The 19,003-nt window shown below is 43.1% G+C and overlaps 1 protein-coding gene across 8 annotated transcripts in view; it reads left to right on the forward strand.

Annotated features, from left to right (window-relative positions):
• Positions 1-19,003, forward strand: part of LOC121686136 — a 47,523-nt gene that overhangs the window by 13,396 nt on the left and 15,124 nt on the right. For 2 of the 8 annotated variants that reach the window (XM_042066823.1, XM_042066827.1), the window contains 3 exons: positions 6,009-6,153; positions 14,433-14,590; positions 16,601-16,957. In XM_042066823.1, the coding sequence (XP_041922757.1) occupies positions 6,009-6,153; positions 14,433-14,590; positions 16,601-16,858 (561 nt within the window). In that variant the 3' untranslated portion in view covers positions 16,859-16,957. The other 6 variants (XR_006023740.1, XM_042066826.1, XM_042066824.1 and 3 more) reach the window with 6 other exon arrangements.

A 19,003-nucleotide genomic window follows, 5' to 3' on the forward strand; every position in this document is an offset into this window, starting at 1 on the left:
CTATGCATCTGCTAAAATGTATTGTAGCAATCTCACCCTCAGACTCAGAATCACCTTTGGCCAGGACGGCCATTTATTGGAACAGGCAGTTTCAGACACATTCAGACATACTAGGATAGGGCAACACAGGGGTAGTCTCAGCCGCACATGCAACACACAATAAGGGTTTACCACACACATCAACACGGGGATAAGCACATGAGGTACAACCAAAGAGACTAACACGCTAACAAATACACAACATGGTAAACGTAACTACAACTATTATAACCGACATTACACATTCTAGCATTCACTCGCACTGCATTCTGGGAGACACTTATTCAACGTTAAACATGAACATCCACCGACGCTACAGTATGGTCATAGCCAGATACCTTGTCAACCCACACATAAGGCAAATAATAGCCTGATACAACATTTACTTTTTTCTTTTATTTAACACAAAGTCCGGTAAAATACAGCCTAACCACGTAGGCATTAAGTCAAGTATCAGTAGCTTAATCCAAGTAGTTAGTTGTTTCATTTGTCGTCTTCCAGAAATGCAAACCAACATGGACGCGCGAGGACGCTCGTGCCCAACACTAAACTCGTGCATGAGCTGTCATCTACCAATCAGCATGTAAAAACTGGTGCCGGAAGTTGCAACCATGTAACGCCATCTTTTCAAAAATGTCGGCGGCCAAATGCCATGCTAAGTGGCTGAAGCTAACCCTTCAAATCCTGACCCCCTGATTAGCCACCGTTAAAGGGGAACTTGGCAACTATTTCAACGTAATAAACCCGTTTAGAAATCATTTGGATGGTTAAATGACCTGTTCCGGTGAAAATGGTGACTTTTCCCGCTGCCCCTAGCGTCCCCAGACGGAAAACCAACCTTGCAACATTGAGACTACCGTCCCGGAAAGAGAAGTGAGAAACAAGAAACTTGTTTTAAATCGTGTTTCTTACCTTGCAACATCCACATTGTCTACCGAACTTATGCTAACCGTTTTGCTAGCTTGTAAACAAATCCATGTGCTTTATCGTTACCTTTTTCCCCGGTTTGAAATAGCATAATGCACAATTTCTCCAGCAGAGGGGGAAATCCTGCCAAGTTTCCCTTTAAATGATATGAAGATAATGTCATAGACACAGACATATCGTTAGCCACCGTTAGGTGCCTTGCTCAAGGGCACTTCAGCCGTGGATGGGGGCATGGGAGAGTAGTGCTCAACCACCCCCCCCCCCCCCACATTTTTCCTACTGGGTCAGGGATCGAACCGGCAACCCTTCGGTTACAAGCTCGAACCCCTCGAACAAGTAGGCCAACCAAAGGGTTGCCGGATAGATCCCCGACCAGTAGGAACGTTGATAAACCAGTATTCTTTAAAAATTACGTTCGTCAATAAACCAGGATATTCTTTAAAAATGATGTTTGTCAATAAACCAGAATATTCTTTAAACATTACGTTCGTTAAAGAAGCCCTCTTTTTGGGTCGTTTGGTGGGTGCTTCGTCTCCCCCTAGTGCTTCTCCATGGAAAAAACGAATATGCAACTTTCTGGTCGCGGACCGAACACATCCAGAAGTATCCAAACGCGCCTCGAAAATGTAGTCAGATTGTAGTTTCTAAGAAGACTGCAAAACGGACTCCGACTTGGCTTTGTTGCTGTTGAAATTGTAAGTAGCCTACCCTTGGGTGAACTTCGTTTTTGTAATGTGATTTCATAGTCTCTTGAACAATGTGTTTGCTCGACCGTTTTATTGCGAGTCCTGTATGTGTTTAGCCTGGTTTCTTGATGGCTAGCTCGCTAGCTAGTGGGGGTTTAGCGTAGCAGTCACTTGCTACCGAAGCTGCAGGGGGAGCTGTGTCGTGAAAAATGCAAGCCCAAATCAGGCGAAAACCCAGAAACAGCGAAGGAATAACCAGACCTGCATAAGGCATCTTTAATAAACCAGCATATTTTTAAAATAATAAACCAGCATATTTTTTAAACATTACGTTCATTAATAAACCAGCATATTTTTTAAACATTCAGTGTGGTCTCCCCTATGTGAGCTCTACTTTTAGCCAAATGGTCATGACACTGTGTGTGTACATTTATATTTACGTGTTGTGATGTCACGAGAGGCTGCGTCCTGGAGGGGCGCTACATTCCCCTGAGATGGCTGCAGTCACGGACAGCTTTGGCTCCATCTGCTGGTGGAGTTGGAAACTCCACCCCTCAACACACGAGATCCCAACACACCTGAGACCGATCTTTTTAAGGCTCAGAGACACAGTTGGTATCAGAGTGGGGTTTGGGAGACAATCTCCAAGTTGTGCTCTCAGAGGAGCTACAGACGGTCGAAGTGGCACTTTCCACGTGAAGTACTTGAAGACCGGAATACTTACCTGAAGACTGGATTACTTACCGCCGGATTGGCCACGGGTTGCGGCACTGACTAAAGTAAGGCTGAAGACCGGTTTCCAAGAAGATATTTACCTGAGGGAATGGGACTATGATTTCACGTTTGAAGAGACATTGTTCAAGTTTTGACGGTTGAAAGATCAACCTTATCCTTAGTTACCCTTTTGAACTTGGCATACCTTTTTGTTAATTCCTAAGAACTTTATTAAAAACCTTCGTGGTATTATAACATTGTGTCCTTGCACTGCTGAACTGTCCCGCTGAGAGCCGTGTAGCCTCTCATGATATCACAGTGTGTGTATGTAAGTAATTGTGTGTGTTTGTGTGTATGTAACTAAGTGTGTGTGTGTGTGTGTATAGATAGATACTTTATTGATCCCCAGGGGAAATTCAAGGTCTCAGCAGCATGCATACAACACAAACACATTCTTTAACAGCAGAAAGAGTAATTAAAGTATATAATATAAAAACACAACTAAGCAGTAAGGACAGTAGAAGATAAAGAATATGCTAAATATACTAAAATACAAATTATACTAACTAACACTTAATCTAAATCAATTCTAAAAACAGTATCCACATAGTGGTGATTAATAAATCAGAGGCGCTTGCAATGACTGAGCCTGTGATTCTCTGTGCATAGTAAGGTATGGTAAGGTGCTCTGTGTGAATGAGTGTCATGGTGGTAGTGCAATGGTGATAGTGGTCATGGTGATGGTGCAAATGAGTAAGTCCAACAGTGCAACAATGCAGAAATAAAGTAAAGTAAAGTCTATATATCTATATATTTAACTATTTAAGAAAATGTATAAGTGTGGCCACAGTTCGGCTGTGGCATGGACGCAAACAGTGAGGCATAAAGACAGTGGTACAAGTGGCTAGTGGACAGACAGTACCAAACATGGAGGGGGTGAAGAGGCAGACAGACTATGCAGAGAAGTCTATCTCTCCTCTTCCCTTAAGTAAGGCATTGAACAGTTCAATGGCCCTGGGGACAAATGACTCTCAGTCTGTCAGTTGTGCAAGGCAGTGAGCGAAGTCTCCAGCTGATCAGGCTCTTCTGCTTAACAATAGTGCTGTGGAGTGGGTGACACTCATTGTCCAAGATGTTGATCAGTTTGTTCAGGGTCCTTTTGTCAGATAGTGAAGCACTCCAGTTCAGCTCCCACTACAGAGCCAGCTTTCCTTACCAGCCTGTCAATTCGCCCCACATCCTTCTTCTTTGTGCTTCCTCCCCAGCATACTACTGCATAGAAGAGGACGCTGGCAACAACAGACTGGTAGAACATCCTGAGGAGCTTACTGCACACATTGAAGGACCGCAGCCTCCTCAGGAAGTACAGTCTGCTCTGCCCTTTCTTGTAGAGTGCGTCAGTGTTGGCTGACCAGTCCAGTTTATTGTCCAGGTGGAGACCCAGATACTTGTAGGTGCTAACCACCTCCACATTGACCCCATCAATGTGGACTGGTTTCAGAGTGGGCTTAGACCTGCGGAAATCCACTACCATCTCCTTGGTCTTTGAAGTGTTAAGTTGAAGATGATTGAGTTTGCACCATTGCACAAAGTCCTCCACCAGGCTCCTGTACTCCTCCTCCTGCCCGTTCCTGATACACCCCACAATTGCAGTATCATCAGAAAACTTCTGCATGTGGCATGACTCGGTGTTGTAGCAGAAGTCAGATGGGTACAGGGTGAACAGGACTGGAGAGCACAGTTCTCTGTGGCGCTCCGGTGCTGCAGATCACAGTGTCAGATAGACAGTTCTTCTGTCTGACGAACTGTGGTCGCTCGGTCAGGTAATCTGTAATCCAGGTTACCAGGTGAGTGTCCACACCCATCTGCAAGAGCTTGTCTCCCAATCTGAGGGGCTGGATGGTGTTAAAAGCACTTGAGAAATCAAAGAACATGATTCTCACAGCACTTTTCCCCTTGTCCAGGTGGGAATGTGTCCTGTGTAGAAGATAAGTGATGGCATCGTCCACGCCCACTTTCTCCTGGTATGCAAACTGTAACGGGTCTAGTGCATGGCGTACCTGGGGTGTGAGCATGCCTAAGACCAATCGCTCCATTGTCTTCATCACATGTGATGTAAGAGCGACAGGTCTGTAGTCATTAAGCTCACTAGGGTATGGCTTCTTAGGGACAGGGGTGAGACATGATGTCTTCCACAGTGTTGGAACTTGTCCGAGACGTAGACTCCAGTTGAAGATGTGCTTCAGTGGCTCCCCCAGTTCAGCAGCACAGGCCTTGAGTAGCCTTGGGCACAGTCTGTCAGGCCCAGCTGCTTTATTGCTGCGCAATTTCTTAAGTTGGACTGTCACTTGATCTTTTGTAATGGTGAGGGGTGTGAGGGGAGGGGAGGGGGAGGGGTGCATCTGGGATCTGTGTGTCTGATGGCTGTTGACTGAGGTCGTTGTCACCTCATTGTTCGTGATCGCCATGTGGGGGAGGGGTGCAAAATCCAGTGATGGTGGGGGTACGATAGCCTGTGATGATGGAGGTGAGTGTTGCGCTGGTATTGAGGGGGTGTGAGGCTGGGGGATGGTGGACAGACCACCGCCATTGGAGCTGGAGCAGGGCAGTCAAACCTGTTGTAGAAGTGGTTCAACTGGTTCGCCCTGTCCAGGTCCCCCTCCACAGAGCTGCTGTTCTTCTTCAGGCCAGTGATAACCTTCATGCAGTCCCATGTCTCCTTCAAGTTGTTTTCCTGCAGCTTCTGTTCCACCTTCTTTCTGTAATCCTCCTTAGCTTCCTTCAGCTTGAATTTGAGTTCCCCTTGCACGCGCCTCAGCTCTGCCATGTCCCCCTCTCTGAACGCCATCTTTTACCTGTTGAGAAGGGTCTTGACATTGCTGGTTATCCAAGGCTTGTTGTTGGGAAAGCAGCGTACAGTTCTGGTGGGAACAACAATGTCCATGCAGAAGTTCAGGTAGTCAGTTGTGCACTGTGTGACCTCCTCCAAGTCCTCTCCATTCTGTAACACACTCCAGTCAGTACACTCGAAGCAGTCTCTCAGAGCCTCATCCACTTCGGGTGTCCACTTCCTGAAGGTGCGTGTGGGAACTGGTAGCCTCTGTACTTTGGGCTTGTACATTGGCTGGAGATGAATGAGGTTGTGGTCTGACTTTCCCAGTGGGGGGAGGGGGTTTGCACTGTATGCATCCCTCACGTTTGCATACATGAGGTCTATTGTCCTGTTTTTCCTTGTAGGGCAGTCAACATACTGGTAAAAATTTGTGAGTGTGGAATCCAGTGTTATGTGATTGAAGTCGCCAGAGATCACAAAAAAGGCGTCAGTGTGTTGGGTTTGAAGCCTTGCGATTGTGGAGTGGATGACGTCACACGCTGTATCCGGAAGAGCTCGGGGTGGAACGTAAACACAGACAGCAATTGCGTGCGAGAACTCCCTCGGCATGTAGTACGGACGGAGACTAACCGCTAATAACTCCACATCCTTACAGCATACAGTCTCCTTCACTGTTACATGTCCGGGATTGCACCATCTATTGTTAATGTACAGCACCAGTCCAATTTGTTTAACTAATTGTGTGTGTGTGTGTGTGTGTGTGTGTGTGTATGTGTGTATGTAACTAATTGTGTGTGTGTGTTTAACAGGTGTTCTGTGAGGGCTGTGGGTCAGCGGTGCGAGTGGAGCCGTTACCTGTTGGAGAGCGGTACTGTGTACAGGTGCACTACCTGCTCTACAGCAAACCATACGGCTCACCCAGCGATCCTGTGTGCCGGCTTATCCCACACTCAGGTTAGTGTGCACACACACACACGCACGCACACACACACATGTACATGCGCGCACACACACACACACACATACACACACACATGGACACACATGCACACACACACACACACACACACACAGGCACAGGCACACACACACACACACAGGCACAGGCACACGCACACACACACACACACACACACAGAATTAGTTACATACACACACACACACACACACACACACACACACACACACACACACACATGTAAATACATATTGTGCACAAGTTCCAAGCACATGATGTGTCCTCTTGTAAGGGCTGAAGACATCTTCTTTTGGGAGGTGCTCTTCCAGATGACATTGACCCCTGATAAAATACAAATATAGAGAAAAGGACATTGACTTACATGTAGATTATAACTACAGCAAATTTAACCCAAAAACAATCATGCAACATTTTGCACAACATCTACATCAAATATCCAAGTGAGTTTTTAACGTGAGTGCTACCCAAAAACTGTTTATTACAATACTGAATCGGAGGAAAACGCTTTCCATATGACTGATGTTTTCATGGTTAACGTTACCAAAGAAGGAAAGCAATCTTGCAACTAGCATAGTGTCGCTTGCCCCCGAACTCCATCATACGTTTTCTGTTTGTAATGCCAAATCATGTTGATTTGATGGCCACCATGGCTGCCCTAACGTTAGTAGTTAAAGCAAATAATTTTTCAATAGTGCCATTTAGTTGATGGATATAATTATTCTGGCGACTACCGAAGTTCCTAGCACACACTTACTTTACAGTTTTGCTTCTACGTCAAATATTTGGTGCCATGTCTTAACACACCAACATAGATAGCGTTAAAGTTAGCTGATGGTTCGCCATGCAAGACTAGACAACAACATGCTAGTCATTGTGGCAACTGGCAAGATTTAAGATTAATACTGTTAAACAAAACTTACCGTGATATGTTTGTTCGGAACAAAATCCTTTCGGTTGATGTTCACAATCCACTTCTGACGAACAGCTTGGTCTTCGGCTCGCCCTGGGAATCTGTGTAGTGCTTATGTATGGTGTTACACAGGGGCAGGCTGTGTAATAACGGCGGGTGAACTTATATATTTTTGTTCCATATCTGTATTTTCCCACTGCTGTTGTAACAGCCGAACACACAACAGGTTCTTCCCGACATCGTAAGGCAAAAAACGAAGGGAAAAAAAGACTATTAGTTCAACTCCACAGGTACAGTGGGCAGTGCTTCGACTTGGCCAGCTTCCCTCGCAGTCCGCGCGCGGGATCACGCGACATCACGCGACTTTAATTTGTATTTTTCCAGTGACGCTGCAACGACGCTGCAACAACCGGCAGAGGTCTCAAGTGAGCAGGATGTCTCGTAAAAAGAAATGGAGCTGGAAAACCCTACACAGACTTCACTACAGACTTTAGCAGACTGGTTTAGACATAATTTAATAATATGCCTGCCCTGCCCTAATAAAGAAATATTTAGTTAACGGCGAGTGAATCCCGTTTGCAGCCGTAGAAGAAATGCAGGATAAATTAAATATTCTGGTTTTCTCCGAGTGCAACGATGATAGACATCATTTGGACAAAATATAGAGCATATTAACCTCCGTTGCTCAGCCAAATGCCTTCCTGTTACGTCCTGTTATCACGGAGTTACAGGCGATAAACTATTTTTGATGGTCACAAGTTTACTTCATTAGCGTTTATTTCTTTGATTATTAAAGAGTGTTTTTCATTTAAAGGCTTGACTTCATGCTTATTCAGAAGAGCATTTAGTGCTCTCCCCAATCCCAGACGTTCACATTGCATGTTTGTTTGTAATGGATGCAACCGCGAGATACGCTTGTCATAGGCGCCGATACCGTGGGTGCTCCGTCTCTCGGGCACCCACTGAAAACATCGAGCACCCACGTGTGCTAGCTTACAGTCCCGGCTAAATTTACATTCATTTAAAATCAAACATCGCAGTTTATGTTAAATTCAGCATCTCTCATAATGTGATTGGATATGTTGCTGTCAATTCCCTACTTCATATACTAACCACCAATGAGAGCGTCTCTCGTATGAAAATTCCTGACACTTCCCACCTGAAGAATTAACGCAAGGCTTTGTCGGGTCTTCAGCCCCGAATGTTTAAAATATAGCCTATATAGCCCTGAATATCATTTTAAAAGTAGTCTGACAAAGCTTATTGTTTTGTGACACAGCTAAACACTGGTACCTCATAGAACGTCTATAACATAGCCTAGGTGGTCGCAACTCACAAAAGTAAAGCAGATAGAAAGAACTCACGCAAATCTAGCCTACAACACGCAGACAGCTTTATGCGCAGGGGAGAGAGCGCGCGCGCACACTGTGCTTTATGATTGTTGGCTTCTGATGGTATCTTGCTAATTCACTGAACTGCATTAGGTGACACAAATGGTATTGCCTTTATCTTATAACTCCTTGTCTGAGCGACTACCAGGCCTATGGTTTTTAAAAGTCAGATGTTCCCTGACAAAGACATTTGAAAATTAAAAATGTTTATTGACTTGAAAAATACACAAATTTTTGCAAACTCCCTTCATTCAACCCTTGAAAACATTGCGGTCTGGTGCGCTATGTAGATCGTTTCTCGTACCATTTAATTTCTCAGAATTTAGGTCTACTAGTCCTACAATAACGTCATCACCAAATACATCTTTTATTTTTAGTTGATCAACCACAAAGAGTAGCATAGGCCTACTGTGCACAGTGCACTGAAGACTGTAGCAGCCAAAGGTAACCAGTTGTTGTAGATGAGAGGCACCCTTGTTCCAGATAGCCTGGACAACATGTTACCTGGGTGTTGCCTACGTTATTAATTAATGGTAGCCTACAATAGTTAATTGATTTGCGTAACATATTAGTTGGCTCAAAGAGTAGGGAATCAGGATGGAGAGAGTCACGCGTGTGTTGCTTTTGCGGGATCGAATCCAGTTTACTGCTAGTTTTCAAAACATATATTTTTTACATGTCTTTTGTCCGAGTGGCTGTAATGTAGCCGAGCGCTCATGGCGTATGAAAAGCGACTTCAAACCGCCTAAAACAACTTGTTTGTGAATGTCTGACAACTGCTGCAGCGCATGCACGTGCAAGGAAACCAGTAGGTGGAGAAACCAGAAGGCACACAACACCGGAACAATTTTAAGGCTATTTCGCATAGGCTACTCAATGGTGCTATTTCACACGCATTATAGCGACCCCCACTCACCGGGGTTAGGTGGAAGGTGTTAATAGACGATTGGCATAGCCTACAGTGGACTAGGGCTGTCAAAATTGCTCAAAAATGACGTTCGAATATCCCCTCTAAAATAAACACATGTATTCGAATATATTGGAATATCTAGGCTATATTATTTGCGCATTATGCCAGTGACGCGCATCATGTCATCTGTTTTTAACTTTTTGTATGGTTATTGCTTGACAGGGGGGATCCCAAGCAGCTTTCAGCCATAAGGCATTTCCTAATTCACCCGACACTGATATTCAAAATGTTGAAACTATTTCGGCATAGCCTATAAGCAGTTTAATTAAATGTAATGTTAGTTGTAAACAAACGGGCTACTTGGTGAGGCTTGGCCTCACAGATGCGCTCGTGCCTTAAATGGCAATACAAATCTTCACGATAGGCCTATTAACTGACCGCCCGATTCACGTTGGCTGGGGGGCAGGGGGGGCCATCAGACATTTGTTCCCAAGGGTCTATGAATTGTTAATCCGGCCCTGCCCCCAATGAACGCAACTTTCCACCTCTGAGACAACTGAAAAGAAGTCTAGAGGACTCCTAACTCACTAAGACCTACTTACTGTAGGCTGCGCAAACCACAGGCCTTTTTTTGGGCAAGCCTGCATTCGCGGCAACCCCCCCGCTACCACAGCTGTGGATAGTGTGGCATGCTCACGCTTTATAAAAATAACAACTTGCCAGATATGCCTTCATATCTTCTTCATATCTTTGGGCTTCATTCAGCATTTTGTTCTTCCACTGGAAATGACTCTTCTACATTTGCTGCCTGCTGCATCCTTTCTGTTTGTATTGTTTAGGAAATGTTTGACGTCTTGAGTTAATCCATTAAACATTGTTTGCTGGTAACCAGCCACAAATAGCCTACAGATTCTTGCGTGCGTACATTCTCTATTCTCTCCAAAATGTGCCCGTTCTATAGGCTGGCCAAGTGCGTAATTCTGCGGCATAAAGCAGATGTATTTGTTTATTGTACAGAAAAATAAAAATAACCTGTCAAGCAGTCAATTGACTACATTGCAGTCAATAAGTAGGGCAAATTCCGAAACCAAAACGTGGGTCATAGTTGTCTAAGCCTCTGCTGTGAGGCCAAACCCATGAACAAAGACGCATTTTTTTTGGCGAAACAAGCTCACAGCCGAACGAGTCATAGCACTGAAGGGAGAGGCAACTGGCATGTGATCTCCCCACGGGCCAATGGATGTACAAGTTTTCTCCTGTGCCTACGATATTTAATCCAGTGTTTTGCAAACGAGTTGCAAAATGCTATTCGTTTTAACGAATTTTTATGATAGTATGAAGTACTTTTTGTATAGGGTACTATCTTAATTGCTTTATACTTAATACTTGACCAATGGCTATTGCATCTGTCTATTGAAAGTGAGAATGTGGCATGTGATCTACTGTGTAGGCTTCATAAAATAAAATAAACAGATTGCTAATGGCCTACAAGCTGATCTGGGGTGCGTTTCCCTTACAACTATGGAGGTTAGCTTTTTACTAACAGGATGCATCGTTCAACTAACCAACATGTAAGTTACGACTGTTTACCAAAACTGTCGTACTTACATAGTACTGTAAGTTTGGACCATGACAGTTTCCAAACTTCAGTAGTTTGGACTAAGGTGGTTAATGACGTTTAGTAGCACGTGAACGGGCACCTGCACATACTTCTGTGGCGCACTGCGTTAAGGCCGGCAGATGACAGCCGCCGTTGCACAGCAGTTACCAGTCCCCTGTCCAAGAGTTCGAATCTGGGTTAAGATTTTGACAACAATATTGACATCGTTGTTTACCTAAGTTTATCTTTTGTGCAGATCATATTATCAAAATCAGAATCAGCCTTCTTGGCTTGGTTTGTTTAAACTAACAAGGACCCCCCCCCCCCCCCCATGAAAATCAAAGGTTACATATTCTCAGCTGACTCGTCAAAAAGTGTGCACCACCTTATTATTATCTGCAGGTGTGTGACTTTTACTTACGTGCACATGGCTGCAAATTGACTTTTAATTTATGTATTTTCTGCCTTGGGCATTTTAAAATATGGATGTATGGTGGTTAGAAGTGTAAATATCAATTAGAAACCTAAATATATTTATAATTATTAATTTGCAAACAAATAACTGGCGTCAGTGGACTACACAACTTTACGATAGTGGTTGCGAACGTTCGTTGCTACTATGGTTTTGGGAAACACTAACGTAGTGTAACGATGCATTGGACTATGCAAGTTCCAAATATGAATGTAATTCTGCAGCATAAAGCAGATGTATTTGTTTATTGTACAGAAAAATAAAAATGACATGTCAAGCAGTCAATTGATTACATTGCAGTCAAGAAGTAGGGCAAATTAATTTACGAAACCAAAACGTGGGTCATAGTTGTCTAAGCCTCTATAGCGTAGCCTGTTAAAAACGTCGCAGAAGCCTACCCAAGGCTACAGATTAATTCTGAACAGTTAATTCTCTACTGGCTCAATTTTCACACCACTGTTTTGATTTGCGTAGTTGCGTTAACCCAACACTGACAGTAATGTAGACAGCAAATTTCGATTTCCGTTACCACCGTGTAGTCAAGCCTTAAGCCATACCCAAGTAGCCTAAATCTAGGTAAATCGAGCTTTTTCAGAAGGGACGGCAGGCAGAGCGATGTACAGTGGCAGAGCGACGCACAGTGCCTGAAAGTGGTACTAAAGCTTCACGCAGCTTCACGCCTCGTAATGCGCGACTGAAGTGGCCATTTGAAAGCGATGCCCACTGTAGCTATCACAAACGTTAGCGGCGACATGTCAACTACAAGCTGCGGTGCCTAACCCGCAGTAATGACACTGCCCCCGCCGGATTAGTCTCAGCGCATGCGCAGTCTTGATCTCAATCTATGTTTCTTTTCTCAACAAATAATGCCTGTGAATGCGGCGATGACGTATTTTGACAGTTGAGTCACTTGTGCGAAGTCGTACTCATACCAAAGAAAGCCAACTGTAAAGTACTTGTAATTTTTGAATTCATATATTTTTTTTCATCCTTATTCTGATGGATAAAATACACACAATAGGCCCCAGCAACTGGCACCTGCACGGCGGGTTCGATTCCCGCCCCGTGGTCCTTTCTGGATCCCACCCCGACTCTCTCTCCCACTCACTTTCTTGTCATTCTCTACTGTCCTGTAAATTAAAGGCATAAAAGGCCAAAAAATAAACACAATATATTTTATGCACGACTGGACTCATTCGAGAATTCACAAATATTTATTTTATGCACAACTACAGACAAATACGCACGTGTATCAAATCTATGGACACAAATATTTTGACAGCTATCTCACTCCATAAAATGGCCTGTCTGCAGTTCTGACCTGTAGGCTTGGGAATCGGTTCCAGGTATCGGTTAGGAACCGGTTCCAAACGTTCCGATCCATCGGAATCATACACATCCACACGTTAACGATTCCACTAACGATTCCAATACAAAGCTTTGTTTTAGAAATGTTTACTTTTTTAGAATTTTTTTTCTTTATTGATATTGCACACTTGGTATTCATTCTCTAAAACCACTTTAAATTAGACATTCAAAGCCAACAACTCTAAAAGCCATCCTATAAGTGTTCAGCAAATGATACAGGAATCAATATGGGAATCGCATCAATAAGCAGACTTGACAATGGCATCGATATCAATAATTTCTTAACGATGCCCATCCCTACTGACCTGTCACATGACCTGTCATTGGGTGCATCATGAGTTAACGGAGCTCAGCAGTGTTTTTATAGGTTGAGGGTCTTGATGGTTGTTAGGAAACGCATAATAAATAATAACAAATAAATAATAATAATAATAATAATAATAACTACTTCCTGAAGGAAATACAGTGCATGAAAATGCAAAAATATGATGTAAAATATCATACAGAGTAAAAACAAACTATATTGGTTGCTAAGTAGATGAGGTTTAATATAGTTGGAATGACTGAACAGTTAAATAGGTGGATACTTTAAATGGTTAAATTATTTAGGTAGATAGTTGACGATAACTGACAGTTGGAATGGCTCTAATGTTTGCAAATATGTTTACAAAGATAATAATGCTAACCAAGTTACTATGCTAACTAGCATGTGAACAATGTTAAAATGTTAAGTATGCTAACCATGTGACCTAGCTAACCTAGCTAATCATTTTTAGTAGTTATGCTAACTATGCTAACTACCATGTTAACTATGCTAACCATGTTATAGTCATAGTCATAGTCATAGTTGATGACAAGTAACAGTTACAATGGCTGAACAGTTAAAAAGTTCAGTAGTTTAAAGGGTTAAATTGTTTAACAGTGAAATATTGTAGTGAGGACTTTTATTTTGAAACATTTTTTTGGCAGAGGAAGCAGTTGAACAGGATGTGTAGTCTTAATAGGGCCAGTTTGTATGCTTAAAGCCTGAGACTGGCAGTTGATCCAGGTGGCCCGAACACCTGCCATAGGATTCTAATTGCTTAACGGCTCTATTGTGATGTCATCAGCCCATGTTAAGTCTATGGGGAAATTTTGAGTAGTTTTTAATTAATATTTTAAAAAGTATAAAAGTTACAAAGATGAAAAATACATTGCCCGGGTGTCCTAAGTAAGATCTACGTGACAAAGTTTGAATGAAGTTTCTACGTTAAGCGGTTGAAGCTGCATTAATTGCGTTACAAGAAGAAGAAGAAGAAGCCTAGGAAGAACAGTACAGTGCATTTTCATGCACTGTAATAATGACTGTTGTGGCAACAGCACTGTACACACGCACACTCACAAATGCACACACACACACACACACACACACACACACACACGCACACACTCACAAATGCACACTCCCAAATGCACACACACACACACACAGAAAAGTCAAACAAACAAACAAATGTAAAAAGTAACTCTCTCCCCACCTCTTCCTGTGCATGCGTGTGCACGTGTGTGTGTGTGTGTGTGTGTGTGCGCGTGCGCATGCGTGTGCATGTGTGTGTGTGTGTAGAGCGGGAGAAGGAGCTGTACCTGGCGGTGTCTCTGGCTGCTGCTTTCTCCGTGCTGGTGGCTTTGAGCATCGGCTGCTACTGTTTCATCAACCGCCACTACACACACATCAAGGACTTCATGAGACCACCCTGCAGTATACCTGACCACATTATTAAGGTAACACACACACACACACACACATCAAGAACTACATGAGACCCTGCAGTCTACCTGACCACTTTACTGAGGTAACACACACACACACACACACATATCAAAGATTACATGAGACCCTGTAGTCTACCTGACTTTGTGTGTCACACACACACTCACACACACACAGTTACGGTTTCCCAGAGGAAAACCCCTGCACAGCAGGGTTAAGACTGGAATAGGGGTTTTATTGAACAGTTCACAAAAAGGCAAAAAGCGGGCTTTAAAAAACCACCAAAAACGCTCAACAGCATGGAAAACCTGGAGTCCAGCGAAGAACCAGCCAGAAAAACCCAGAAAATGCTCTGCAGGGGCCGTATTCACAAAGAATTTTAAGGCTAAAAGTAGCTCATAAGTGGCGAATTTAGGAGCAACTCCTAAAAATAATGGGCGTGTCACTCCTAACTTTAGGACTCCTAATTTTTTTCACTAAAAGTAATTCACAAAGCATTTTAGACCTAAAAGTAGCACCTAAGTCTGGGACAGCTTAAAAGAAGTCGAGAGGACTCCTAACTCACTAAGACCTATTCACAAACCCTTTTTGTGGCATTTCACGTCGCGGTGTTTTGAAATGCGTATGCGGCAACAGGAGCTTTCAATAGCGAGGGAACAATTTTGCATTGTAGGCATAGAAGGGATGCAATAACACCACCAACAACAACCAAAACTACTCATTGTCAACATGTAAATTAAATGTAACGTTTAAAATGTTCTCCTCTTTACAAACGTAGGCATGGTGAAAGATTAATTTAATAATGTTGCAAAGATAGGCTACTGCATCAATCCGTAGGCCTATGTTTCATTAGGCTACTAGGCTATTTGTTTTGCCTTACTCTTTATTCTTAAAAGTTATTCACAAAGCCTTTCAGACCTACTCTTAGTAAGGAAAAATTACAACTCCTAAACTAAGTGAGTCTTCGTTGCTATGGATGACGTCATTACTCATGCACGAGCTTGACTGAAGTGACCACCTTGATTGGCTGATGATTGTAACGCGGGAATGATTCCAAACACCTCCCTTACGATGATGAGTGACAGGTGACAGGTCGGAGAATGCGTGGGCTACACAAGTAGTGCGAAGGACGGAAGATGATGAATAACTGAATAAAAAGGCCTAGCCTAAATGAATAAAGAGTAAGGCAAAACAAGTAGCCTAGTAGCCTAATGAAACATAGGCCTACGGATTGATGCAGTATCTTTGCAACATTATTAAATTAATCTGTCACCATATGCCTATGTTTGCAAAGAGGAGAACATTTTAATTTGATTCACAATGAAACGTTACATTTAATTTACATGTTGACAATGAGTTGTTTTGGTTGTTGTTGGTGGCATTATTGCATCCCTTTTATGCCTACAATGCAAAATTGTTCCCTCGCGATTAGAAGCTCCTGTTGCCGCATACGCATTTCAAAACATCGCAACGTGAAATGCCACAAAAAGGGTTTGTGAATAGGTCTTAGTGAGTTAGGAGTCCTCTTGACTTCTTTTAAGCTGTCCCAGACTTAGGTGCTACTTTTAGGTCTAAAATGCTTCGTGAATTACTTTTAGTGAAAAAAATTAGGAGTCCTAAAGTTAGGAGTGACACGCCCATTATTTTTAGGAGTTTTAGGAGTTGCTCCTAAATTCGCCACTTAGGAGCTACTTTTAGCCTTAAAATTCTTTGTGAATACGGCCCCAGGCCTGGAATGGGCCTTTTGAAGAGGCTGGCCAGGTGCACCGCATCCTGGCTAATTAGATCACCTGGTTGGGAGCACACAATGGAGATAGGCGGTAATACAGAACCATTACCACTCACAGCCAGTAGGGGGTGCCAAAAACCATAATGGGAACATTAAGGAACTTAGGGGGCCGTAACACACATCAAGGACTACATGAGACCCTGTAGAGTACCTGACCACTTTCTTGAGGTAACACACACACACACACACACACACACACAGTCATCTCACTCCTGTGTTCTGTCCTCTGCAGTTCTTGTCAGGAAAGTTTGTCCATCAGACGCTGTCCAATCCCGGTGCAGAGCTGCAGTCACATGACCTCATCAGCAGCATTGACCCAATCAGAGGGTCTGACTCCTGTGGACAGCATGACCAACACGAGGAAAAGGAAGAAGGAGGAGGGGGAGGGGCCTCTAACTCTAACTCATCACTGATATCACACACACACACACACACACACACACATGAACAAATCTCACTCCAAGCTGAGTTCAAAACTTCAGAACCCTGAACTTGACCATGAGTGTGAGTTTATGTGTGTGTGTGTGTGTGTGAGTGTGTGTGTGTGAGTTTCAGTGTGTGTGTGTGTGTGTGTGAGTTTGTGTGTGTGTGTGAGTGAGTGTGTGTGTGTGTGTATGTGTGAGCGAGCAAGTGGGTGGGCATGTGTGTATCTTGTTTGTGTTGCCAATCATCTACGCTATGCTACGAATAGTGTGTGTGTGTGTTTGAGTTAGAGAGGGTCAGCTTATCAGAGCAGGGTGGGTGTGTGTGTGTGTGTGTGTGTGTGTGTGTGTGTGTGTGTGTGTGTGTATCGTCCGTGGGCAATGCAACTACACAGGGTGCGTAAGGCCAATGTGTCATGCCGGTGGTGGGAAAGCCCAGCCGAGCTAAGCTGGAGGTAGACCGGTCAGATTACAGCAGGTGTGTGTGTGTGTGTGTGTGTAAGGGTGTGGTTTTCTCTGTTTGAACTAAGAGAGTGTGTATGTTAGGGTAGGGATAAACGATTATTTTTTCGATGCATCAATTAATCTAACAATTAATTTTTTCAGTCCGATTCGATTTCGATTTGATTATCGATTATCTCCCCATTAATTGACTAATAGCAATTTATACATGTTGATTTACATATCTGAATGAAAAAACATGAATTCCTTAACATTGCAATCTATGTGTATTGCTCTTTCAATTCCAAAATAAAAGACTATATAAGTGTAAAGTAATGCATTCTTAGTCAGAGGTAGCATTCAATAAAGTTCAGTAGTGTATAGGTCTAATTGAGTGCCTGCCACTTTAAGACGTTTGTGAGGGAATCCTTGCAATTAACATTAACACAGTTAAAAGGCTGCTGATGTGTGGATGCAATTCATAACGTAGTTAGTTCAAATAACGGTTCGTACTTCTCCTTGGGACAAGCACTTTTGAGTCTTGAAAAACACTTTTCCATTCACATCGGGATTTTGCAAACATTCAGTGTCAGAGTCAATAAAATGAGCCCTGCATGAGTAATGAAATTGACAAGCAGCTGTAAGTAAGCATGCTAAACTCGACATCCAAACAGTATTCTAACGTTAGCTTTGAGATACTGCTTGATTTTATAACCTAACTTAGCTTAGTCTCCTCAATATACTATGTTGTGATAAGACCTTAGCAGAGGTAACTTTAATGCAGCAGTTTTGAACAAATTTGCGCATCATGGTCACAATGCTAAGCGGATTTAATAGCAATTTAGCCTAGTTCTATGCAATGCTTCTATGTGGCAACAACAATCCTCCAACATCTTGAATTTCCCCTGGGGATCAATAAAGTATCTATCTATCTATCAATCGTGAATATTTTGTTAAATGCACATGCAGAGGAGGGGCAGCGGGCTCGTTACGAGAGAGAGCGGGCAGGGCAAGGAAAGGCTGCGTGCGTAAAAAGTGCAGCTCAATGAAAGGACTTTATCTGATCTATTAAAAAGGCCAGTTTTGATTTTGTTTTGTTTCGGTTTTGATTTTCCCCGCCACAGATTAGTCAACGTATGGGAAACACTGAAGGTGTAAAATGTTAAAATATTTGGCTGCACGCGTTATGCTTGATGAATCAACGCGCATATTTTACGTCAACGTATTTTTTGCGTCAACGTCATCGATTACGTCGACGCGTTGTCCCAGCCCTAGTGTATGTGTGTAAGTAATGGTGTGTTGCTCTGTTTGAACTGTTTGTGTGTGTTTAATGTTTGAACTGAGTGTGTGTAGAAGGTGCCATACTTTATGATTCTGGTGTGTGTGACACACCCCACTGCCAATAAATGTGACATGTCTAAATGCTCCTGTGTCTGCTCCTGTTCCTAATCACACACACACACACCATTACAGATGCGTGCCTGTGTCTGCTCCTGTTCCGAAATGATTTGCAGAATTTTGTTCCCCTAAAGATTTTTAGATCAATATGTTTTAAAAACTGGGATATTCAGTATCTTATAATAGATAAATGTAGGCTTACAATTGTACAAGATGGTCCTTTGAAAGTGGATGGTCTGTTAACACAAACTCAAACCTGTGTCTGTGTCTCTTGTGGATGGTCTGTTAACTCAAACTCCAATCTGTGTCTCTTGAGCTTGAAGATGCTGTGCGCCTGCCTCCCAGAGAGTTGCCACAGGAGCGCCAGAGGTGCA

This window comes from Alosa sapidissima, chromosome 2 (genome assembly GCF_018492685.1).
Source record: "Alosa sapidissima isolate fAloSap1 chromosome 2, fAloSap1.pri, whole genome shotgun sequence".
NCBI classification, from domain to species: domain Eukaryota; kingdom Metazoa; phylum Chordata; class Actinopteri; order Clupeiformes; family Clupeidae; genus Alosa; species Alosa sapidissima.